The sequence below is a fragment of the Cavia porcellus genome, unplaced genomic scaffold, assembly GCF_034190915.1.
Source record: "Cavia porcellus strain 051 isolate PalLab524CR breed Dunkin Hartley unplaced genomic scaffold, mCavPor4.1 scaffold_24, whole genome shotgun sequence".
Taxonomy (NCBI): domain Eukaryota; kingdom Metazoa; phylum Chordata; class Mammalia; order Rodentia; family Caviidae; genus Cavia; species Cavia porcellus.
Window position 1 is genome coordinate 38,155,275 of NW_026947507.1, and position 22,800 is coordinate 38,178,074.

Sequence of the window (22,800 nt, forward strand, 5' to 3'; positions counted from 1 at the left end):
GTGTAGCACGGTCTCCCTGTCCTTCCCCAGCTACTACAGAGCCAATGAAGTTCAGCAGTTCAGCTATTCCCGACCATTCCGGAAAGGAGAAAAAGATCCCGACAACGAATTTGCTGTGAGTGCACAAATTCACCTTCTAAAACTAGGTATGGGGGCGCTGGAGGCTTCACCTCAACAGTGTACATGGCAGAAATGATGACACCCCTGAGAAGAGACGCTTAAATGCTGATCACCTAGACAGCAGGTGTCATCTCAAGGGGGACTCCAGACCATGGGACCGGAAACTCAGACTCGCCCCTCTGCTGATCTGGGGCAAGCCACACCTCCCAGGCCTCTGTTTTCCATCTAGGATGCAGAGGACCCAGGAGATGATCCTGGTCAGTCTCAAACATCCAAAGTCCCTACACTTAGGAATAATCATGTGGCTTATTCCCTGCGAAGACGAGGTGTGTGGGAGAGGTTTTTCAACTGCCTGCCTCCGTAGGGGTGGGGCAGTTGCGACTTGTCCTGAAGCTGAGTTAATCTACATTTTCTGTTTCTTTCCCATCACAGAACATGTGGATTGAAAGGACCATGTACACAACGGCCTATACCTTTCCCGGGATTCTCAAGTGGTTTGAAGTCAAACAGATTTCAACAGTGAGTCATTGACATTTGGAGTGAACCTGAGGGGGATGCTTTCTGTCTGCAAATATAATAACAGCCTTGTTAAATTCTCTTGCAGTTTGCACCAGTGGCCAGCTTTATTTTTCAAAAGAGAAATAAAAGGCGTGATTGTAGGACAGGGCTTCTTTGTAAAACTGATGTTCTGCGCCACCCCTGAAGGTTCCTCGCAGTGAATGACTCTTTTATGGCCGAGGAGCATTGTCCCCTCCAGGAGCCAGCCAGTGCCCAGAGACATTTCTGGAATGTCGCTGGAGAATGTCCTGTGCCTCACATCTCCCCTCCCAGAGCCCCTTTTCTCTCTTTCCACTCAGCAAATCACATCCCCGGTCACGCTCACTTCTTCTCCTCACCACTGCCTCAAGCTGCCTGTTTACTTCTTAAATATTTATTCGAGCTACTTGATTTATCAGCCCCCTTAATTGTGGCCCCACTTTCTTGTCCCTGTGTCACCTCTGGTTCATGTCCCTGAAGAAGACTCCCCTTGACCTCTCTGCTCTGGCCTCTCACCCCCCATTTTCCTCGCTGGCTTGGGTGTACCCTATTACAGAGGATTCCACATTCTTACGCTCACAGCCTCCTACGGTGCAGAGCTCAGACTCCTCCTCATCTGTGGACAGGCCTTTGTGAGTCAGCTGTCCCTATTCCATCATCTCCTTCCCTCTCCCAGAAAGTGTATCGGAACTAAACTGAGAGCGCCGTGCTATTTCAGTCCTCTGTGATACTGGGTCTTTTACTTTGCCTGAAGTGTTCTCTCACCACAGCTGGAATCCACAACTCCCATCCAGATCCAGTGTGGGCACCTCCTTTTCCACAAAGCCTTATCTCAGGTACTGTTAGGTGTCCTTTAGTCTGTGCTTTCGTAACCTGGACATCTTTCCAGCCTATGTTGTTTGCAAGTCTTCACTCCCCAGTAAACTAGAATCTTCTGCCAGCCAAAAATTATAACAGACTCCCTATCCGCAGGTTGCCTTCCTCAGGTTCAGCCAGCTGCAGACTGAAGCACATGCATTGTGCACCTTGTAGTTAGGCCTAAGACAGTGGCATCTGCATTAAACATATGCAGGCCTTCTTCTTACCATTATTCCCTAAGTAATATGGTCCAATAATTGCAGTGTAATTTACATGACAGTGTAGTAGCTTTTGTATTGTGTTAGGGATTATAGTAGTAATCTGAAGATGATTTAGAGTATGCGGGAGGATATAGGTAATTGTATGCAAATACTATGCCATTTCGTATCTGGGACTTGAATGGCTGCAAATATTTTTATCCTCTGGGGTCCTAGATTCAGCCTCTACAGATAATGGGGTGACTGTATAGCTTGATCACACTGAGGGAGGACTGTATGTCTTAATCACTTTAATAACTGTGGTGTATGGCATAGCACTTAATGTAGCTGCTCAAGAAATGTTTCATGGACTCAGGATACAGCTTAGTGACAGAGCACTTGCTTAGCTTGTGCAAGGCTCTGGGTTCCATCCTCAGCGATGCAAAAGAAAAAATTGTTTCTCAGCACTTGTTTTTTTTTTTTTTGTACCAGGGATCAAACTCATGATCCATGCTTGCCAGACAGGTGCTTGCACCACTGAGCTGAATCCCCAGCCCTCTCAGCACATTCTTCAGATAAATCATTCTTCAAGCTTGGCTATCGATTCTGGATAGAGACATTTGGAATCAAGTTTCAAATAGGTGGTCCTGTGACTAATAATGGGTTTTTCTAGAAACCTGCATTGGAACACACTCCATAGTAGGAGCTCTCTCTAAGTGTATATGGCATCTGATTTCAATTTTTCTAAAACTCAGCCTGAATATTCTAATCTATTATTTCTGACTTTTGTTAGCTATAGACCCTATCTATGGTTACTCTTTATCAACACCACTGCAGAAAAGTATGGGGTCCTAAATAAACATAATCTTGACAAGCAAAACTTCACTGTCCTACAGCTCATGGACGTTTGACACCTCTAGCAGGGGGGTCATTAAGCTGTCTCAGTCTTTGCTGTGGTGCTCACAGATCTCCTGCTTCCTTGCACTCTGCCCCTCAGGAAGAAATCAGCCCTTTGGAGAATGCCATCGAAACCATGGAGCTGACCAATGAGAAGATCAGCAACTGCGTGCAGCAACACGCCTGGGACCGCTCCCTCTCGGTGCACCCGCTGTCCATGCTGCTCAACGGCATCGTGGACCCAGCTGTCATGGGGGGATTCTCCAACTACGAAAAGGTGGGCGGGTCCCCAAATCCCACGGGTCTCCAGGCCTCCCTGTCTGCTGTTATTACACAGCTGGCAAATTTGTTTCTGCAACCACTGTGGTTTTTCACTCTCCTGTCCATGAAGAGGCAATAAAATTAGCAGAAATATTATCCCTGACCTTAAATGTCTTGGAGAGCAGCCATAACCCAGTCAGGGGTCAGCCCCTGGCCCATAAAGCATCAGGGAAAGAACTTCACCCACATATGCTCTGGGTCTATGTACCCGCTCTTTCTTTCCCTCTAAGAGCAGACAGCTGTTAGGTGAACCCCGGAATCCAGAATGTTCTGGAAGAGAAGCTGCCTCTGCAGGGAAAGGCAGAGACTCACTGTTTAGAATGAGTTTCTAGGAATCCTTGTCCAAGTTTTTTGTGGTGCAGACCAAGTGATGGCCTTACATGTACAATGAATGAAATTAGTTCGGATAAGTGGTTGTATCTGCTGTTCTGAAAAAGCACGAAAGGGGCCCAACTACCGTTTTAATCCGTTATGTAAGGTGTGATTGTAGCACCATTTAAAGCGGACGTCATGCGCTCAATACAGGTTAAGTACAATTAAAAAGAGGCAGGATTCAGAATTGCTGTGGTATATTTGTGGTAGCTAAATACTTCCAGAGTCTTCTTATTGAATATGAATGAACACTAAAGAAGGAAATCGTTTGCTGCAGGCTGGAGGAAACAGAAGGCGCTGCTACAAGGAGACAGCGATCCCTGGCTGATGCGCTTGCTTCTGCTCCTCTGTGATGCCCTAGAAGAGCAGGGGCTTGGTGGTCCTGTCCTCTTAGGGATTTTCACCCACCACTCTGTACTCTCAGGTGACATTGTCACCTCTCTGAGCTCCAGGTCTCTGCAAATGAGGAAAATACCCCACAGGACTGATGTGAGGGTGACTGTCCTGTGTGGAGTCCTGCTGCCCTTAATACCTTTTGAGAAATGTGCCATTGAGCTATTGCGTCATCATGCAAAGATTTACACAAACTAAGTCGTCACTTGGTGATCAGATCTTACAGGAACACTGTGATTGTTCACTTGGTCAGTTAGTGACCAAGACTTCATTATGCAATGCCTGACTGCTTAAAGGATGTCATCTAGGCAGCGGGTGGGGGCGGCTCCTTCCGGCTTCCCCTGTCCACCTGGAGCAGCATGGGTAATTTGAATGTTCTTCGTGGGTGATGCACCATGCACTGTGGCAGCCGCTATAGGATCAATCTTTTTTTTCCCCATCTCCTGAGACAGGGTCTGACTGTGCAGTTCAGGCTGGTTTAGAACTCATTGTTTAGCCCAGGCTGGCCTGGAACGTGCAGCAGTCCTCCTGCCTCAGCTTCTCAAAGTGCTGGGATTACAGGCATGTGCCACCATGCCTGGCTGTAGGAACAATCTGTCTTTTCTCTCTTTAACTTTTTAACCTTCTTTAGTCTTACTGTACTCAGCAGCTGGGAAAGACTCAACACCAGAGATAAATTCTAGTTTTGTCATTTTCATTGCCAGTTTCAATAATAGTTCTCACTGTTACAGCAGAAGTCAGTACAGAAATAGGGTCCAAAATACATTGCTCTTTTTAATACCATAGTGCTTTGAGTATATATTTTTTCTGGTACTAATTTTTATGTATTTTTCCAAATATCAATTGCTCATGGAATACCCCTAAACCATAAATTCTTATGTGAAAATGTCTGTAAATAATTTCCTAAGAAATTTTTTCAGGGGCTGGGGATTTAGCTCAGCGGCATAAGCGCCTGCCTTGCAAGCAGGCAGTCGTGAGTTCGATCCCTGGTACCGATAAAAAGGAAAAAAACAAAAAAAAAAAAAAAAAAAAAAAAAAAAGAAATTTTTTCAACATGACAGTCTTCTACTTAAAAAAAAGAGTTGGTCATAGTGGTGTGTACCTGCAATCCTAGCACATGGGGAGGCTGAGACAGGAGGATATAGTGTTGGAGCCCAGCTGGGCAACCTTATGAGAACCTGTCTCAAAATAAAAAGCAGTAAAAAGGGCTGAGGATGTAGCTTAGTGTAAAAGCCCTGGATTCTAGCCCCAGTGCCAGAACAGAAAGAAGGGAGCAGAGAGATACAGCTCACTCTATCAGTCAATCAAGGAAGGTCAAAAAGGAAAGATATATAAAGTGAATTTCAGAACCAAGGGCTAAAAAGTCCTAGTGTATGCTTTCAGTGAATACATGTGACTCTGTACTACCTAAACGTTAGAAAAAAATGTACCATGAATCACCATGACTAATGATCAACTGGGGAACCCATCCCTACATACCAGATACAGGTGACCTTTATGACTCACCTGAGAGATGGGAACACTGCTGTCAGCACTGAATCATCTGTTCTGTGTGTCCTGGGCAGCTCTGCAGGGTGACAAATGTCAGCTTGCCAGAGCACTGGTGCGTTTTATCATTTATCAGAAACTTGCTTTAACTCTCAGAAGTTGAAACTGCTTGTGTTTGAAGGGTAGGCATGGGTGAAAACCTGAGGAAAGACTACTTCTCTGTTTCTGCCGCTGTTCCCCGTAGTTACAGTTCTGGCCTGGGTGAGGTGCTTTGCCGCTGTTTACTAGAGCTTCCTTTTGCTGGTACTCTTGATGCGTGTATTTATATTCTCTGTTTTGTTTGTTTTTCTGGCCTGCCATCGTGAGTGACTTAGACCAGCAGAAATGTGTTCTTTCACCTTTCTGGAAGCCAAGAATGAAATCAAGGTGTCAGCAGGGTTGGTTTCTTCCACGGGCTGTCAAGGAGAGTCTGGTCCATGCCCATCATCTGGCAAAAGGTGGCAAGCTTGTAGGTGTCTGCTGTCACTTTATGTCTCCTTACGTGGCTTTCTCTGTGTGCAGGTGTCCTTTTCATAAGGACATTGATCATATCAGAGTAGGGTCCACTCATCCCTGAGAATGATTTCATCTTTTTTTTCTTTTTTTTTTTTTTTCGGTGCTGGGCATCGAACTCACGACCTCGCATTTGCCAAGCAGTCACTTATGCCACTGAGCTAAACCCTCAGCCTGATCTCCTCATCTTAACTTTGCAACAGTGCAATTTCCAAAATTAGATGATATTGTGAGATCCTGGGGGTGAGGACATCAGCGTATGAATTTTGGGGAGTGGGGAAGGAGGACTCAGCCTACAAGAGATTGTCATATTCAGTTTGCCATATAAAATGGGTTGGTCACTTTTATAATTCTGTCCTGTTTCATATAGTGGTATTTTGCTTTCACAAAGCAGAGGAAAAGAGTAAATGTGCAGGTTGGTCTTGAATGCTCTTTCAAGCCAAGCATGGTTGCACACATGTGTAGTATCAGCACTCTGGGAGGCTGAGGCAGGAGGATTACAAAGTTAGAGTCTAGCCTGGGCAAATTAGAACTTAACCTCAAAAAAGTTGATGTGGGGCAGGGGAGAGATTGGGGCTGTAGCTTAATGCAAGGACCCCAGGTTCAATCCCAATACCCACTAAAAAACATCTCCAAAAATGAAGATTAAGGTCCCAAGAGAAAATATCCAACTCCTGCTGGAAATGTATACTGCAGATGTCTCTTTTTCTTTCCTAGTAAGTCTGTCCTTAGCTATTCAGCTAGGTACAGCCTGTGTTTGGGTTAGGGCTTATTTCTGTGTTCCACTGCCTTACATGGTGGCTGATATTTGTAATAAACGTGCTGCTGATGTTAAATAGTGAGAGCAACCAGCCGGTGCTATCCTCAGATGTCCTGATGTCTGTATCTTGTTTTGTTTTCAGAACTCCCTTTTTGAGTAGTGAGATGTAAAGACACTTACCTTCACTCCCTGGCGGAAAAAATGTGTGATACAGTTGGAGTCAGGGGGAAGAGAGCAAAAAATCTATGAGCTCCATCTCCTGCCTGTTGTTAACATTCTGAGTTTTTTTTCCTAATGATATCTACACACTTAATTTAACTAAAAGTTTTAGAGTTTTTGGTCTTTTCTTCATCCTTTGGAAACACTGTTGTTTTAGTGATTATTTTGCTTTGCTGGTGATTCTTATTTAATGAGTGAGTGTGGGAGCTTGGTGATTATTGAGAATGAACTCTCACAAGAATTTTCCTGATTCCACAAAGACCACAGATGGGACATATTTTTTAAATATCATCCACTGTGGGACCGCCATCCCAGGAAAGGAGCGCGTTTATAGAGAGGCGTTGCTAACTAGGCAAGGATGTTTTTCACCTCTGGGCGCGTCCCGTCTCTCTGGTAGCGTTCGGGGCACTGATGGGAGTGTCCTGTACTCAGTGATTGTGCATGTTGTGTTTTTAGGCTTTCTTTACAGAAAAATACCTACAGGAGCACCCCGAGGACCAGGAGAAGGTGGAACTACTGAAGAGGCTGATAGCATTACAGGTCAGTGGTCAGGGAAGCCCCTGGCCAGCCCCTGGCTCCCAGCCGCTCTGCAGGGCTTCAGTCTCCATAGCCACTTTTGAGTTTCCTTTATTCTCCCTTTAAACTCCGTGGGACTGCAGCCTGTGTGTGTGTATCCATTTGGCAGAGGAGGTAAGGAGTGGCACAGTGTTGAAATGTGCCTTCCTGGAACAGAGAGATGTGGGCGTCATATTTATTTATTCATTCATTCATTTTTGTCTTTTTCTTTTTTTATTGGTACCGGGGATTGAACCCACGACTGCCTGCTTACAAGGCAGGCGCTTATGCCGCTGAGCTAAATCCCCAGCCCCTCATTTTTGTCTTTTTAAGACAGGGTCTCTCCATGCAGTTCAGGCTGGCCTTGAGCTGACTTTGTAGCCCAGGCTGGTCTCGAACTCGAAATGGTCCTCCTGCCTCAGCTTCCCGAGTGCTGGGATTACAGGCGTGAGCCACCATGCCCGGCTTATGTGGGCGTCATTTTTTCCTTCCTCCTTGTTTCAGTGGACGGTGGTAGAAAATGCAGCCATTAAATTGAGTCTGGGGCCAAAACCTGTCAGTGCCCATCCTCAGAAAGGCCCAAGCTCAGATGGCTTTGCCTTCTCTTCAGCTCTTCCCGAGTTCGGGGCTTTCTTCTAGCCTTGGTGTGTAAATTCTTGGAATCTTGACCAGAGCACCTGCAGTCCACTGAGAGCTGAATTCTCACTGGTAGCCCTGTCTGCCACTTAACCTGTCCAGCCCCACCTCTGCCCTCCCCCAACCTCCAAATCTGAATTGTCCCTCTTCTAAACCATACCTCATGTCTTTTATTCCCTGCCTTGCAGATGCCTCTGCTCACAGAAGGGATCCGAATCCACGGGGAGAAGCTGACGGAGCAGCTCAGGCCCCTACATGACCGGTTGTCTTCGTGCTTCCGGGAACTCAAGGAGAAAGTAGAGAAGCTCTACGGGGTCATCACGCTGGTAGGCTTTGTCTAAGCAGCCCTCCAGCTTCTTCTACTCTCCTCTGTGCCATTGGCCAAGTTTTCAGGTGCCGAGTGAGTCAGACTAGTGTGGGTTAGGCATGAAAATGTGGGCAGGAACAGAGTTCGTGGTCTGCTTTTGATGACCTTGAACTGTCCTTGTGCTAGATAGAGGTTCTCTAACTGGTATGTCCCTCCCATCTAGTGTAGGGCTTGTGAAAACAGATCACCAGTCCTTATCCCCAGAGTTGCTAATCCCACAGATCTATGTGGCCCACGTATTTATCTTTCTAACAAGTTTCCAGGGGATCCGGAGGTGACACAGCTGGCCACAGCACTTTGAGAATCCCAAGACTTGCAGTTGAGTTTTTCTTAACCCCAGCCACTGGCCACTCCTATGTTTTAGCTTTTCCAAATCTTTTCTATTTTGATAAACTCACAGCTTTTGTGCCTTTAAAGGGGAAAACAATTGTCAACTACTTTTTATAACACATCCAACTGATTGCTCTGCCAGGCTTAACACATTTCCGCATCTGTGATTTTCTCTTCCCTTGCTGAGGAGCTTGGGTGAGCAATGCACACGCTAACCATCCCTCAGCTGGCAATTGTATTGCTGGTTCTAGGTTGCTGCTCTGCTCTTTGGTCCTTGAGTTTGCTCTGCTCTCTTCAGCAATCTTATTCTTGAGCCTCTGGTTTTCAAATTCTTCCTTCGGGCCCTTTACACTTCTCTCCTGAGGATCTTTCTAACCCTCTCTTTCAGTCAGCCAGGGGCTTGGTCCTGCTTTCTCCCCATAAATTCACTTCTTAACTGCTGCTAGCTCTGGGTTTCTTGATGCTGCTGAGGTTTTTTCAGATGCCAAAAGAGTCAGAATAGAGTCAGAACAGTATGGCATGAAAATACTGACAAACGATAGCGTGACATTTGATCATGGCAAGCGAGAACTTCCCTGGTCAATGTCCGGTTGTCATCTTTTGCACAAAAGTTTCAGACGGCAGGACTAAATCTTTACCCAGCTAAATGCAGGCATTATCAGAAGCAGGCCAGGATTAGCAAGTAAGTTGAGCATGGTATCCTGTTGGGGTAATCCCTGGGTGACATTTCTTGTGGAAGTGCATCAGCAGATTCTCCAGGTTCAGCTACAGCTGTGCAGATTTCCTTAAGCCAGTGTTTCATTAAAACAACAAAACCAGTACGCGTGGGCCGGATCGCATGGGCTGAGCTCTGTGCCTGTTGACCCGAGGAACCCCGTGTTTTTCAGCCACCCAACTTTCCTGAGAAGAAGCAGAGCAGCACGGGGTCCCTGGTCCTGCCCTACATCATGTCCTCCACACTACGGAGGCTGTCTGTCACCTCCGTGGCTTCCTCTGTGGTTTCCACCTCCTCCAACTCCTCTGATAATGCTCCTTCCAGGCCGGGATCTGATGGGTAAGCTGGGACCCATACTCCTCTGGAGGTGGGGGCGGGGCCACCTTCGCTTTGTCTTTGGTCCCCAGAGTGAGACTTGGGCCGAGTCCTCTAGTCCATCTAGGTGCCTGAGTCCTCTGAGGAAACTAATTTAGAGCACGCAGCTGTTAGCCTCTGGGTCGTTCCAATGTTTAAAAATAGTTTTACAATTTACTCAGTGGGTAATGCGATCACATAGTGTGAAACTCCAAAGGTAGAAGATTACATCATGAAGAATCTCCCTGAGATCCTGGGCTCCCAGCCACAGGCACCCAGCTCTTCGCAGGAAACACAGCAACGTCTAAGTGTATGTTCTTCCCCACACCTTTTTTTTATGTGTATGCTATGGGGGTTCAAAACCTAGAAGCACTCTACACTGAGCTACCTCTCCATCCCCTTTTTCTTTTATATTTTGAGACAGAGTCTCACTAAGCTACTTAGTTTTTTTGTTTTGTTTTTTTGTCTTTTTCGTTTTTAGCAGTACCAGGGATCGAACTCACGACTGCCTGCTTGCAAGGCAGGTGCTTATGCCGATGAGCTAAATCCCCAGCCCTACACTAAGCTACTTAGGCTGACTGACAATCCTCCTGCCTCAGCGTTCTAAGAAACTGGGATTGCAGACTTGTGCCACTTTTCCTGGCCACCTATGCTTTTTAAACATAAAAATAGCATTCTCTTTTCCTTGCTTTTTAAATGTAATATATCTTAAAAATCACGGCAATCTCACAACACAAGGAACCTCCTCCTATGCTTTCAGAAGCTGCAGGAATCTCATGTCTGTACCATGATTCAGGCCTCCAGCAACCAACTGATGGATGTATTAGTCAGTTTTTCGTTGCTACAATGAAATACAAGAGGCAGCCTGCTTTATAAAGCAAAAAAGTTCCTTAAGCTCCCAGGTTTAGCACCGAAGTGCAGACAGCAGAGGGCAGGCTCAGGTAAAGGCCTGTGGCAGGTGGCAGTGGCTCATGTGGAGAAAGGACATTGCAGACTCCATCCTTTGCTAACAACCCTGTCGGGGTTCCCAGGGCTCTAAAGGCATCCCACTGGGTCCACCTCCTCCCAAAAGCTTTATCCTGTTATCTTCCTGTGACTGGGTCCTGGGAGGATGCAAAGGCACTTCTGCACTGGAACCCAAGCATTTCCAGATGAGAAAAGCCCTAGATATGAAATTGTCCTATCAAAGATAAACATTAGCAATTTTGAAAATTACTCCTAAGCAGACTTCTGTACGATTAGGCCAGTTCCCATGGTTACCTATGCCCTTGTCCCACCAAAGCTTCTCACACCAGTCTTTGTAATTGCTGCTAGTCTGATAGGGGGAAAATGTTGGAGTTTTTCATTTGCTTTCTGTTGTTGTTATTGTTGTTATATAAAATATTTTCCTGTATAGGTATTTTCTGTGTGACATTGCGAATCTTTTCATTTGTTAATAATTGAATTTTATTACTGTGAACCAAGGTCAAATGCTTTGTATCTGTTTCTGTGTTGGATTGTGGGCCATTTGTGCTATGAATTTCTTCTTTGTATTTTGACTTGAATATAATTTCTAACTTGTTACTGAGTTGCACTGATTTTTAGTCATGTAAGTCTGCATTTTATTTTTTGACTTCTGGATTTTATAACCCAAAAGACTTCTCCACTCTAAGATAATAAAAAAGGCACTGACGTTTTCATCAATTTTTACTGTTTCTCAATCACAGTTAAATCTGTTGATTCTTTGGAATTTATTCTGATACTAGTTGTGAGATAAGGAGCCAGCCTTTTTCTTTTCCAAATCGTTACCCAGTTTTCTTCCTCTTCTTGCCGGCTAACTGGAATTGTCAGTCTTTTCACAAATCAAATGTATTTATTTGGTTTGTGTGGACTTTTCCCCCTATTTTCTTGACGTTCCTGTCCATTTGTATGCTAATATTATGCAGTTTGAATTACTACAGATTTAAATCATTTTTCATTTTTTATCTTGCTTGTCAGGATTTATCTGACTAGTTTTGCTGTTTTCCACTTTTGGATTAGCTTATCTGGAATCCTGTTATTTTTGTTCAGATCGTGCTAAATTTATGGACTAACTTTAGGAAGATTAATGGTTTTTTAATGTTGAAATTTCCTTGCCAAAAGTATGGGCTGTCCTTTCATTATGTTCAAATGTAAACACTTAAAAGTAATTATTTTAAAGTGCCTGCTTGGCAAATGTGAGGTCATGAATTTGATCCCCAACACCACCACCCTCCAAAAAGTAATTATTTTACATCCTTTCTACATAAAGTTATTTCCAACGGATTACAAAGTTAACATATGTTCATATGGAAACATAAAAGAAAAATGTGTTATACTTGTTACTCAGATAACTACTGTTAAGATCTGGTTATTAATATAAAAAAACTGTATACATACTTATCCAAGTGCCAAAACAGTGCCTACACAGTTTTGTGGACAACTTAATCTAATATAAATGATGAATATTTGTACACCAAGTATTTGAAATGGTGTTGAATATAAGTCATCAGTTAACTTTTGGTAAATTTTTAATTCACATTATCATATCATTTAAGTAACCTACCTGGTTAGCACCTTCCCTGTAAGTCAGATATTTCCTATATTATTTATACATCCTTTTCCACTGACAGAGATCTATCTTCCTATTTCCAGCTATAGCCTAGACATAGTTCAGCACCTTGCTTTTCCTCCCTGTCTGTATATCAGGAGGTGTTTCCCAAGTAGTTGTATAATTTCTCTTTATGCCAAATTTTATTATTTTTAGGGCTTACATTATACAACACACTCTCCGTAATCCTTCTCCTACTGTGAAACATATAAGCTCTATCATTATTTCTAAGCAATCATAAAAGTTCATTTAAATTTTAATGCAATAATATCCCTGTCAATATAAAAAATATTTTAATAAAAATGATAACAGATGTTTGTACATGGTAGCTTTCGGTTTTTACTCAGTATGAATGTTTAGAAGAAGCCATACACTGACCTCTCAGGGGACAGATGGGTTTACAATTCTTGATGTTAATTACCAGTGCCAGCGTGTAATGCCATACGTAGTATGTGACCTTATTATTTTTAACGTTTAGAATTCCCAGATATTAAGTAATACGTGCTTCATGTGTTTGTGTTTCCTAGGATCCCTTTTTTTCATCCCTTAAAGGCACCCAATGCACCTCATATGAAAAGACAGAGGGGAAGGGATGGGTAGCGGTCAGGTTGTGAGCTGTGCCCCTTCTAATTTGGAGTGACTTCCCGCTGTTGAGGAATCAGTGTTTTATGATCTGTGTCCCTTGTCCTGGCTGATAGGTCCGTCTTGGAGCCGCTGTTTGAGCGCAGGGCCTCCTCAGGTGCCAGAGTGGAAGAACTGACCTTCAAAGAGGACAGTGAGACCCGGACCGCCAAGTTCAAGCGGAAAGACTGGAGTCTGAGCAAGTCCCAGGTCATTTCGGAGAAGGCTGTGGACCCTGATCTGATGGTAAAGAGTGAAATCAGTGGAAATAAACAGAAAGCATCAAGGGCCCCGTGCTGGCCTCAGAGTAGGCGTGTCGCTGGGCTGCAGGGCAGGGAGTCCCCGGTAGCCAGGAGAAGCCTGAGTGTGGCTTATCTGGTGTCAATCTGGATGGAGGGAGGAAAGCAGTGTGGAGACTCAGCGGGGTGCTGAGTCAGTGTGAGCTCAAGGTCTCAGACCCACAAGGTGATGTGGGCTTGGTTGGGGCTGTGGTTCTTGCCACTGTGTCCCGCAAGTCAGTTAAAACTGTCATTTTTCTTCTTTTATCTTAAAAATAAAATTGTTCCAGAAGCCACATCAACTTAAGCGCAGTGAGACCACCTTTCCCTGAGAACCAGGGTGGCTCACTGCTAAACTAAATGATAGCCCAGCTGTGGGCACAGTGAAGCCAGAGGGCTGCTAGGAAAGAGTCCGTGGCCCAGGGGTTCTTAGTTAGGGTCTCTGCTTGGTACCTAGCCATGTGGAACCTTAAAACCAGCTCCTGGAATTAAGCCCTTCTCCCAGTTTCCCCTCAACAGACAGAGCTGGTCAGGGCATTGGTAGGCTCGGCCTTCCTCTCCGGGAGGGTGCTTCACTGGGCTTTCCTCCTGGATGCTAGAGCCCGGCCAGAAAGACACAAAGGCCGAAGAGTCTCCAGCTGGTGGACAGTCGCCTAACACCGTTTCCCAGCTCGTCACCACCCCACTCCACTCCCTTGAGCCCACCTCCGCTCACTCCCAAATCGACCAGGACCCTAAGTAAGTTTCATGTGCCTTTCATACTCTTTACCTTGAGGGATTATGGTTATGAGTCGGGGCAATTTTTAATCAAGCCAGCCAAAAATAATACAGAACTGTTGCAAGGTTGATTCAATTTACTGTCCCCAGTTACCAACTGGGTATTGGTAAATGATTCTTGGGCTGTCGTGAGATCATTTAATTTTGCTGAACGGTGATCCCAAGGTTCTGAATATCCTCTATCCAGTTGCAGAGGAATAAATGAGATATAGGCTCAGATTCGAACCAGACAGACAGGGAGTAACTCAGCTAGTTACTGAGTAGTTAGACCTGTTCATGGATGAGAACTAGACTCATGCCCTCTACTACTCGCAGCAGTGCACAACACTTAGGAAAAACTGTAAGGTGCCTGCAGCACAAGATGCAAGGTGAAAGGATATATCTGCCATTGCCTCGTGGGAGGCAGGAGTTAGAGTTCATTAGATAAGGTCTTCTGGAACGCTTGGGGTGTATCAGATAGCACAGGGATACCCTAAATTCCAGAGGTGTTCTCACCTGCAGCTCAATAGTAAAAAACTTCTGAGCAGAACATGGAAGTTTGACTTCAGAATTCCTTGCGAAGCCTTCTGGTGAGTGAAGGTCGCTGTCTTTATCATTGAGCAACCTTCTTCTTTCTCCCTGTAAAGTCCTCCTATGTAGTCCACCCTGTAAAGTCCATTGACTGGGCTGCTTGGGTTGTTACTGTGGCATTATTTCTCTGAGAGTCCTTGATAAATCCTTCTGTCCACTTCCATCTGCTTTGTGTCATTTCCAGGCTCCCCGTCTTTGCAGGCAGATGGGCTGGTGCCTTCTATCCCACCTCCGCCTCCCCCAAAAAGCAAGCCCTACGAGAGCAGCCAGCGGAACTCCACCGAGGTAGGGATGCACAGTGGGCAGCGATGCTATGGGACACTCTCCTGAGGAGACCACAGAGTGTGCTCCACGCTCTTGAGAGGACAGGTTTTCCTACACACTTGTCCCTGTAGGGATCCTTGGTTCCTTCCCCAAAGAGATGGGCAGGCACGGTGCAGGCAGATCTTTCCATGCCACCGGAGCAGGATGGTTCTCTGCCCCTCTGCCCCTCATGACAGGTTGTGACGTGAGTTCTAGTTCACACTGAAGAGTCACTTCTCCTGAATGAGAAACAGTTGTTATGGCGTGGGCTTAGCTGGGTTTCTTTCCTTCATTCAGCAAATATGTACTGTCTTCTCTGTATATGCCAGGTGCCCAAGTATTGAGAATACAGCGGGGGAGAGAGAGAGTGAGAGAGAGATCAGTTCCAGGAAAACAAGGATACTTGGGTCTCATTTACCTCTGCACCTTGCAGAGGTCTGCAAAGTTAAACGCAGATCCATCCAGAGCTACAGCAGAATGTGGGAGGTAGGGAGGGGGCAGGACTGGGAAGAAAGAGGAGACTTGTTTCTGATGTCGTATGTCTGCTCCTCAGATCGCACCTCCACTTCCTGTCCGCAGAGAAGCCAAAGTCCCACCCCCACCACCTCCAAAGACCCGGAAGTCTAGCATCCTGTCTTCTGAGCCTGGATCCCAGTGAGGATTCTGCCTTCACTCCTGTAACTCCGAGTGCCTTGGACAGCTGCTGCCTAAGATCCCGTCTCCTGGGAGCGCATCCTCAGGACTCAGGCCTCCCTGCCAGCTGCCTTTCCTGACCTGGGATGTTTACCAGCTCAAAACTGAATTTGTTGAGGCTGGGGATTTAGCTCAGCGGCATAAGCGCCTGCCTTGCAAGCAGGCAGTCCTGAGTTCGATCCCCGGTACCGATAAAAAGACAAAAAAAAAAAAAAAAAAAAAACCACTGGATTTGTTCTTTTGGAATGTCTGGGTCCATGTGCATCTGCTGCAGCCCACACAGAATTTCAGAATTGGCCATGTCCTGTGCCATGATTGCCTTTCAGCCTCTGCTGCAGAATCACAGGCATCTGCAGAGGTCTGGATCTGTCCTTGTGCAGCCCCAGTTACCGACTCCTGGATGGATTTCGCTTTGCTCCTGAAAAGCTGAGCTTGACATTTCTTACTCCTCCCACGCATGCATCCCTGCCCCATCCAACCTCTCGGAAGAGATGGATGCCAAGTGCCCTCTGGGAGCCTGCATGAGCTTCTCCCTCATGTCTACTGTGTCTCTTTCGATGTGAAAACACATTTTTAGTGGAGATAGGGTGCTTTGAGGTGTGACTAGCAATTGCCACTGAAAAATGATGGACGTGACTTTGACCACACTCCTGACCGGTGACCTGCACTGTCCAGCATTGCTTCTTCTTGCTGCAGGTTCTTTGGCTGCTCTTTTGCACAGTGTCTTGTCCTGTTTCTTTCTCTGAGTGCAAGTCTCCAGTGTACAAGACCTAGGAGTCCATGGCCAACAGCTTTTGGTCCACATCCCATGACTCCACAGCCCCTGTCTGCTGCCTGATTTTACCCTGGAGAACACAGTGCAGTTTTTCCCATTGATTATTTATTCCTCTTGGTCATGGATTTAATTTGATCCCTTGCTAATGGTACTAATGTCAGTACTCCTTTCAGAAGAATAAGTGGAATGTTTTGGATGACCAAAAATTACCTACTCATCAGTAACAACCTGAAGTTACAGATGTTTTGAGCTGAAGTATTTTAAAGGTCATGGAAGGAAAAAGCCCTCCACTTTGTAGATAAGGAAATAAAGGTCACACACAGAAAGCGGCAGTACAGATTCTTACTCATAGCTCAGCTGACTGACTTGGGCTGCATGCAGAAAATGCGTCCTTCCAGAGGGCATCTCAGACAATCTTTAATGCCAGCCCTCGCCGAAACAACACTTAGGTGTTGATGGCAAAGGTCCAAATGAGGGGAGCCCTCCAGGAGTCTCTCCAACCTTGCCCCGAATCCTGACCTCCAAGGTCAGGAGAGCAGAGAGAGATTTCAGCTGTGAGCCCCCGCCTGCCTTGTTCCACCCCAACCTGTGTTACTCTTTCATCACAAGAGTGGAGGAAGCAAAAAGCCTGTGAACCAGGTCCCTGGCATTGCTTACTGAATTAACATCCATATTCTACAAGTGGCACAAAATCTTTAGTCCTTGCTCCAGGCCAGGAAAACCTACAGTGTGATCAAGGAGGACTTTGCGCAAAAACACGGACTTTGGAATTCATCCTGTTTGGTTTCAAATACCAGCCGTGTCACCTATTCGCTTTGCAGACTCTCCAAGCATCTTAAGTTCTGTGAGCTTTCCTTTTCTCACTTTTCAAAATGAGGACAGTCAGGACCTTCCATCTGGTCGTGGCACCCCAGTGGGGCGGAACGTGTGAACGCGGAGGTCTCACACGATGGCTAGGCTCAGAGAGATCGAGACCGTTCTAAGGCCATCGTCGATACTCTGTATTACTCAGTGATTTGGGGTGTAAGCATGGGTTAGTTCTGGACATTACAGCCCTTCTCCAGACATGCTGTCTTTTTATACGGTTATTTATAATCAGAGAGTGCTCATAGGAATTGGAGAGGATTTTAAGTGGAAGGAATTAAGCCCTGCTGAGAAAGATTAAGAAGGCTTCCCTGGTGCCTAGCACTATTTCTGAAAAGTCACCTAACAGGCTGGCCAGAAGAAACTTGTCTCACCTCCATGGCAGACTGCCATTAAAATAGAAAAATAGAGCCCCAACAAACAAACCTCCCACCTGCGATCCCAGCTCAGTGTAAGCAGCAGCCTGGTCTTAGAACAGAAGCTGGGAGTTCAGGTCCAGCAGTGTCCGGCAGCTTTTCTGTTGCTACAGTATATTTTTTTCCATACGGTTCCCTTTCCAAGTTAATGAGAACAATAGCTCTCAACAGCCTGAACGTGACGGATGCCAGGTAGTGCTTTGGGTACTAGATTATAGAGGATGTAGCAGGCTTCATTTCTTTGGGAAGTTATGCTGTAGGAAAGAGTCATATTTGATTAAAAACTCATATATGTCCCAGAGTCAAAGAGGAGCCTACAAAGAAGTTCCTTATGATAACATTAAATATAAAATAGAAACAGGAAGAGTTTTTATTTTCCTTGCTTACATGTTGAAAGACATTGAAATTATTTCCCAAATTGGCAGAACCTTTGTGAATATTGGTTGATGGTTGGTTGGTTTGCGGTGGTGGTTATTCTTTTTTCTTTCCCTCTCTCCCTGCCTATAACCTGATGACTTGTCTTGCTTTGGGATATTTTTTCAATTGTTTCATTCAACATGTGTAAAGTTCTTATTGGAAGTTAGGTACTAGACATCATGCTAGTCCTTGGGGATGTGGCGGGGGTGGGGGGGAATAGTCAGTGCAAACAGCCCAGTGTGTAAAGATACTGGTATGATCACTCTGGTCTGCTGTGGGATTGCAGAGTCTAGAGCATTAGATGAAAATGAGCCCTCAAAAAGACTTCTGGGCCATAGGTTGCTCCTCACTGTGGCCTTCCCCACTTGACTCCAGAGCCAGTCATTTCTTCCCCCAGGGAGATTCGCTAGCACCACAGCCGCAGTGCCCATCCCTTAGATGAAGCAGGATGTGAGCAGGCTTGAAATAACAACCTGCAATTGCTAACTCTCCTCAAAATGGGAGTCTTCCCCCTTTAATTGCCTCCAGGTAGGGTGTGGCTTATTTTTAAATCGACACACAGTTTATACAAAGTGCATGTATTTTAGGAGTGCAGATGGGCAGGTCTTTAGACTGCTGGGCACCCCTGTCTCCACCTCTCAGCCATAGACCTGACTTTTCCAGCTCACCAGGAGGTGCCTATGGCACTATCTTGTGAAAGCAATTAGAAGGTCCTTCCAGGTGTGTGCCTTCCTCCCTGACGCTCTCAGGTACCGTGAAAATGGGAGAAAAAAATGCCACCATCAACACAAACTCAAGACTGTAAAGATTTTGTTCCTTTTCACAAGTACATTCTTAGTCTCTCCCTCTCTTCATCCTGGCTGCATGATTTTGTTTAAATCTTTGCAGTCCTCGTTCTAAGCGAACCAAAAGAGAAGGTGATTTGATCCTCCCATGCCTTCCTGGTTAAGATCAAAAGATTTATGAATATTGTAATAATGAATCTGGCACCGTTTTTACGGTAGTGACACAAATTAGCATAATTGTCCACAGCAACCTGTAAACAGTGGCATTCAGATTACAGCAACCTTCCGCTTTCACCATCCTGGCCACCGTGTTTAGACTTCCAGTCTAGACATTTTAAAAATCATGCCTGCCTTCCCTGTGTGATTTAGGAAGATCGTAGGTATGGCATCCTAGGAAACTCATTCTGCTCTAAGTCTGTTACTTAAAGTTAGAAGAAGTGAAGTTTCTCCTTGGGTGGGCTCAGAGTTGCATGTCAGTTCTAATCTCTGGAAGGAACAGGTTTTTTTCCCTCAGGCCAAGGCTCTCCAGGTCCACCCAGAGCTGGTCTCTCACATGCGCTGCCACAGTCACCGACTCGGTCATCTCTTGGGATCTGTTCCTCCAGCCTTTGTGCAGAGTGCTCTTGCCTTGATTTTATAACTAGTTGGATTTTCAACATGGACATTTAGGAAGATGTACATCAAAGTAGAAGAGTTTTATTCAGATTTGCTGTTATTTATTTTTTAAATTAAAAATGGAACTGTATGTTAAAATTTATTATGTGTTTAGTTTGTTATTCCTGTTATAATAGTAAAGCAAAATCATAAACCCTAAAATTTTTCCTTACTGATCCCTCCCTTGAGACCTCTTGTACCCAGGGTCCCTCTGGCTCGCTTCGTGACAGGTCCCAGTAGTTAAAACTTGTATTGTGGGGTCCCGAGTCATCGTCTCTCCCTGGAAGTAATAAAAACTGTGAAGCCTTTGGTTTTTTTCCAACCCTCTATCCATGCCTTTGGTGTCTGAGCTGACAGCTTTCTGATGATGGTTATTTAAAGGATGCAGACTCTCTCTTCACTCATTGTATCACGTTAGGCAGAGATAAAGCAAGATGAAGAAGTCAGCATCTAATAACAATTATGGAGAGGAAAGGAGCTGGTCCCCATCCAGGCTGAACCTTAGTGTCACCTGGGGAGAGGTAACGTCTGAAGCCTGTGCCGTCGTAAGTTCTGAGGGGACAAGCATCACCAAATGTAATCCTTCCACATCTCATTGATTTGAATGTTAGACCAAAGTTGAGAAAGCCTTACTTTGGAGGAAGTACAGCTTTGGAAAATCGATAGTGTAGGTGTGGATAAAATCCTGGCAGGTGTAGGTCAGACTAGAGGGTGACTGGCTGCCCTCAGTAATATGGCTTAAGCCCTGGGCTTCTGTGTAAGAGAAAAAAGAGAGAGAGTGTGTGCAAAGTATTCTAGTGCTTTAAAACATTTGCAAGGTATTATGTTTTAGAAGCAGTAATGTTCCACTCTGTGTGCCTAAGTGTCATCCAAACACCTATTTACACTGATTATGACTTGGGCTCTGAATCTGTATCACAGACCTGGGGAATCTTTTGGGGTCTAGGGTCCCCACTCATAAATCCTTCAGAGTTGCTTTTTTGGTCAGCATCAATACCTATATGCTCCCAAATGCCAATCTCATGCAGCTGTTCTCAGCTTTTCTCCAGACTCCTTTTAGGGTTTCTAAAATTCTAAAATTTTGCTAAAATTGTGATCTGTGTTCAAGCCATTCTATTTGCTACAGGGTCATTTAAAACCGTATCAGCTGAAAAACCTACCATGAAATGCATCATTTGGTGTGTGTCCCAACCCTTTATTTTAAAAGGCTGCAGTCTCCTCCCCTTTCCCTCCCCCTCCTCTTTCCATTTAGATTCAGGGAAATGCGTAACATTTTGCTAGAGGCACCATTTTCTCTGATCTCCTTCCCTTCGGGTCACTTGGAGATCAAGTGTGCCCAACATGCTCACCTCCATAAGTTGCAGACTATCAGATGCCATCCCAAGCCTGTGACACAGGCATCAGGCTGCCTGCTGAGCATCTTTCTAATCCTATTCAGGGAAGCTCAGCTCTGAAGCAGATACAAGGTTTGACCCAAGACACTTTATTCTATAGTCGGGATGTGTAAATTAAGTGGCTGTGTTGTCTTTCTAAAGATGTGTTCATTAATGTAAATACTGTAAATTATGTTGTTTTCATAAAAATAAATACTGAGTGTTTGACAAGTGAAAACCTGTCCTGACTCCTGTGCGTGGGTTGATGAACTGATGCAGTTAGCTTTTGTTCTACAAGCAGGTTACGGATCACATTGCTGCCTAGTTTTAGTAAAGTGGGAGGAATACAGAAGTCAATGGATCCAGTTTTAGAGATTCTTCAAATGCAGATACTTGGGAAACACTTTTGTGCAGTGGCGAGTATTTCTATTCTAACATTCTATTCTATTTCTGCCCAGTGATGGAGACATGTTTCCGATGCCTACTGCAGTTTCTTAGCCCAGGTCCCTTCCTGCTCTGGCTTGGAAGGGCAGGGAGGTGGAGAATGAAGAGGTTTCATTTGCCCGATTGAAAGGTGGGGAAGGGAGACCTAAAACTATCCCATGTCAGTTTGATGCTCAGGCATTATCTGAAATTTTAAGTTTTTCAGGAAGTCTCATAAGCTACTTAGAAATTATGAGGATAAATGAAAATATTAGTGTCATAGTGTCTGGAGCCTTGTGAAGAATTGGCCACCAATAAAGCTAATGACCAGGGAGCCCTAGTACCCTTTTTCGGTTCCAGTTAACCAAAGAACCCGGCTCCAAGGATGCTGTCTCATTGACTATGTATCCCAGGGCAACACAGTGATGAACTGGACCCCAGAGTGGGTTCCTAAGCAGAGTCTGTTCCTCGCTTTAGAGGAATGAGCACCCAGTGTCTGTTTTCCATCTCCTGCTGTTGAAAGCACTTGTGTGCAAGGCTTGAATTTGACCTTTATGGAGTATACAGGTATCGATGCTGCCAGGCACATGGAAGCTTCAGGGTCCTACCTCTAAGGCATGGTCTATACTTCTCTTTCTCACATGAAATGCCAAAAAGGTCAGGTGGGTGAGCACCACTACTTTTAAACCGTGATCCCTCCTATGATTTGGATTCGTTGCGTCCCCTCAAGGGCTCATATGCTGGAAGCTTGGTCCCCAAAGGAGAGGTGCTGAGGTGGTAGAAGCTTTAAGAAGTTGGAGGCCATTAAGTCACAGTGCCAGGGGTTCATGCCTGTCTCATGGAAGTGGATTTGGTTTTGCAGAACTGAATCAGTTTCCTGGAGTGTGAGTTATGGTAAAGTGAGGCCAGACACAGGGTGTGCCCACTCCTCACCACTTCGCATATTCTTTCCCCATGCGATGCCCTCTTCCATGTTACAGCAAAGCACAAGACTCTCCAGATGTGGCCTCCTCAGCTCAGAGTTGGCAGCCTCCAAAGCCATGAGCAGAAATGAACCTCTTGCCAGGCATGGTGCATGCCTGTAATCCCAGCACTTGGAAGGCTGAGGCAGGAGGAACACTGTGAGTTCAAGGCCAGCCTGCATTACGTAGTGAGACTGCCTCCAAAAAACAAAAAACTCTTTTCCTTGTGAAGTATGTAATCACAGGTACCTTATTAGCAGGAGAAAGTGGACCTAAGTCTCAAATCTCAACAACTTGGACAGATCATTTGGACTCATAGAGAAGCAAGGGGCCAGGAATCTGCAGGGCACCGCATCCCCTGGGCCTCACTGGGTCTCCAGCTTATTTCAAAGTTAGTGGGGACAACCTAGGGCAGGAACTTCTTTCCAAGTGGCAGGAAGCCTTGGGTACAGCTCCATTCTAACTTGTTAGAATGATCAGAGATGAAGTTGCAATGTCATAGAATTCACTAAATTGGCTCTGGCCTGGGTCTCTATATATGGCCATCCGCTCTATGGCCATCCCCTCCTGTGGATGCAGGGCAGGGGCGGGTGTGAGCTGTGAGAGCAAC

The 22,800-nt window shown here is 45.4% G+C and overlaps 1 protein-coding gene across 5 annotated transcripts in view; it reads left to right on the forward strand.

The window, feature by feature from the left end:
• The window catches only part of Dock5 (dedicator of cytokinesis 5), a 182,665-nt gene extending 161,622 nt beyond the window's left edge, over positions 1-21,043 (forward strand). For 4 of the 5 annotated variants that reach the window (XM_013143478.3, XM_063234885.1, XM_063234884.1 and 1 more), the window contains 10 exons: positions 31-115; positions 553-639; positions 2,710-2,886; positions 7,171-7,254; positions 8,094-8,231; positions 9,490-9,656; positions 12,978-13,146; positions 13,778-13,916; positions 14,710-14,810; positions 15,382-21,043. In XM_013143478.3, the coding sequence (XP_012998932.1) occupies positions 31-115; positions 553-639; positions 2,710-2,886; positions 7,171-7,254; positions 8,094-8,231; positions 9,490-9,656; positions 12,978-13,146; positions 13,778-13,916; positions 14,710-14,810; positions 15,382-15,486 (1,252 nt within the window). In that variant the 3' untranslated portion in view covers positions 15,487-21,043. Of the gene's footprint in view, positions 1-30; positions 116-552; positions 640-1,427; positions 2,661-2,709; positions 2,887-7,170; positions 7,255-8,093; positions 8,232-9,489; positions 9,657-12,977; positions 13,147-13,777; positions 13,917-14,709; positions 14,811-15,381 lie in introns of those variants that run through there. The other variant, XM_063234887.1, reaches the window with a different exon arrangement.
• Positions 21,044-22,800: the final 1,757 nt, after the last annotated feature.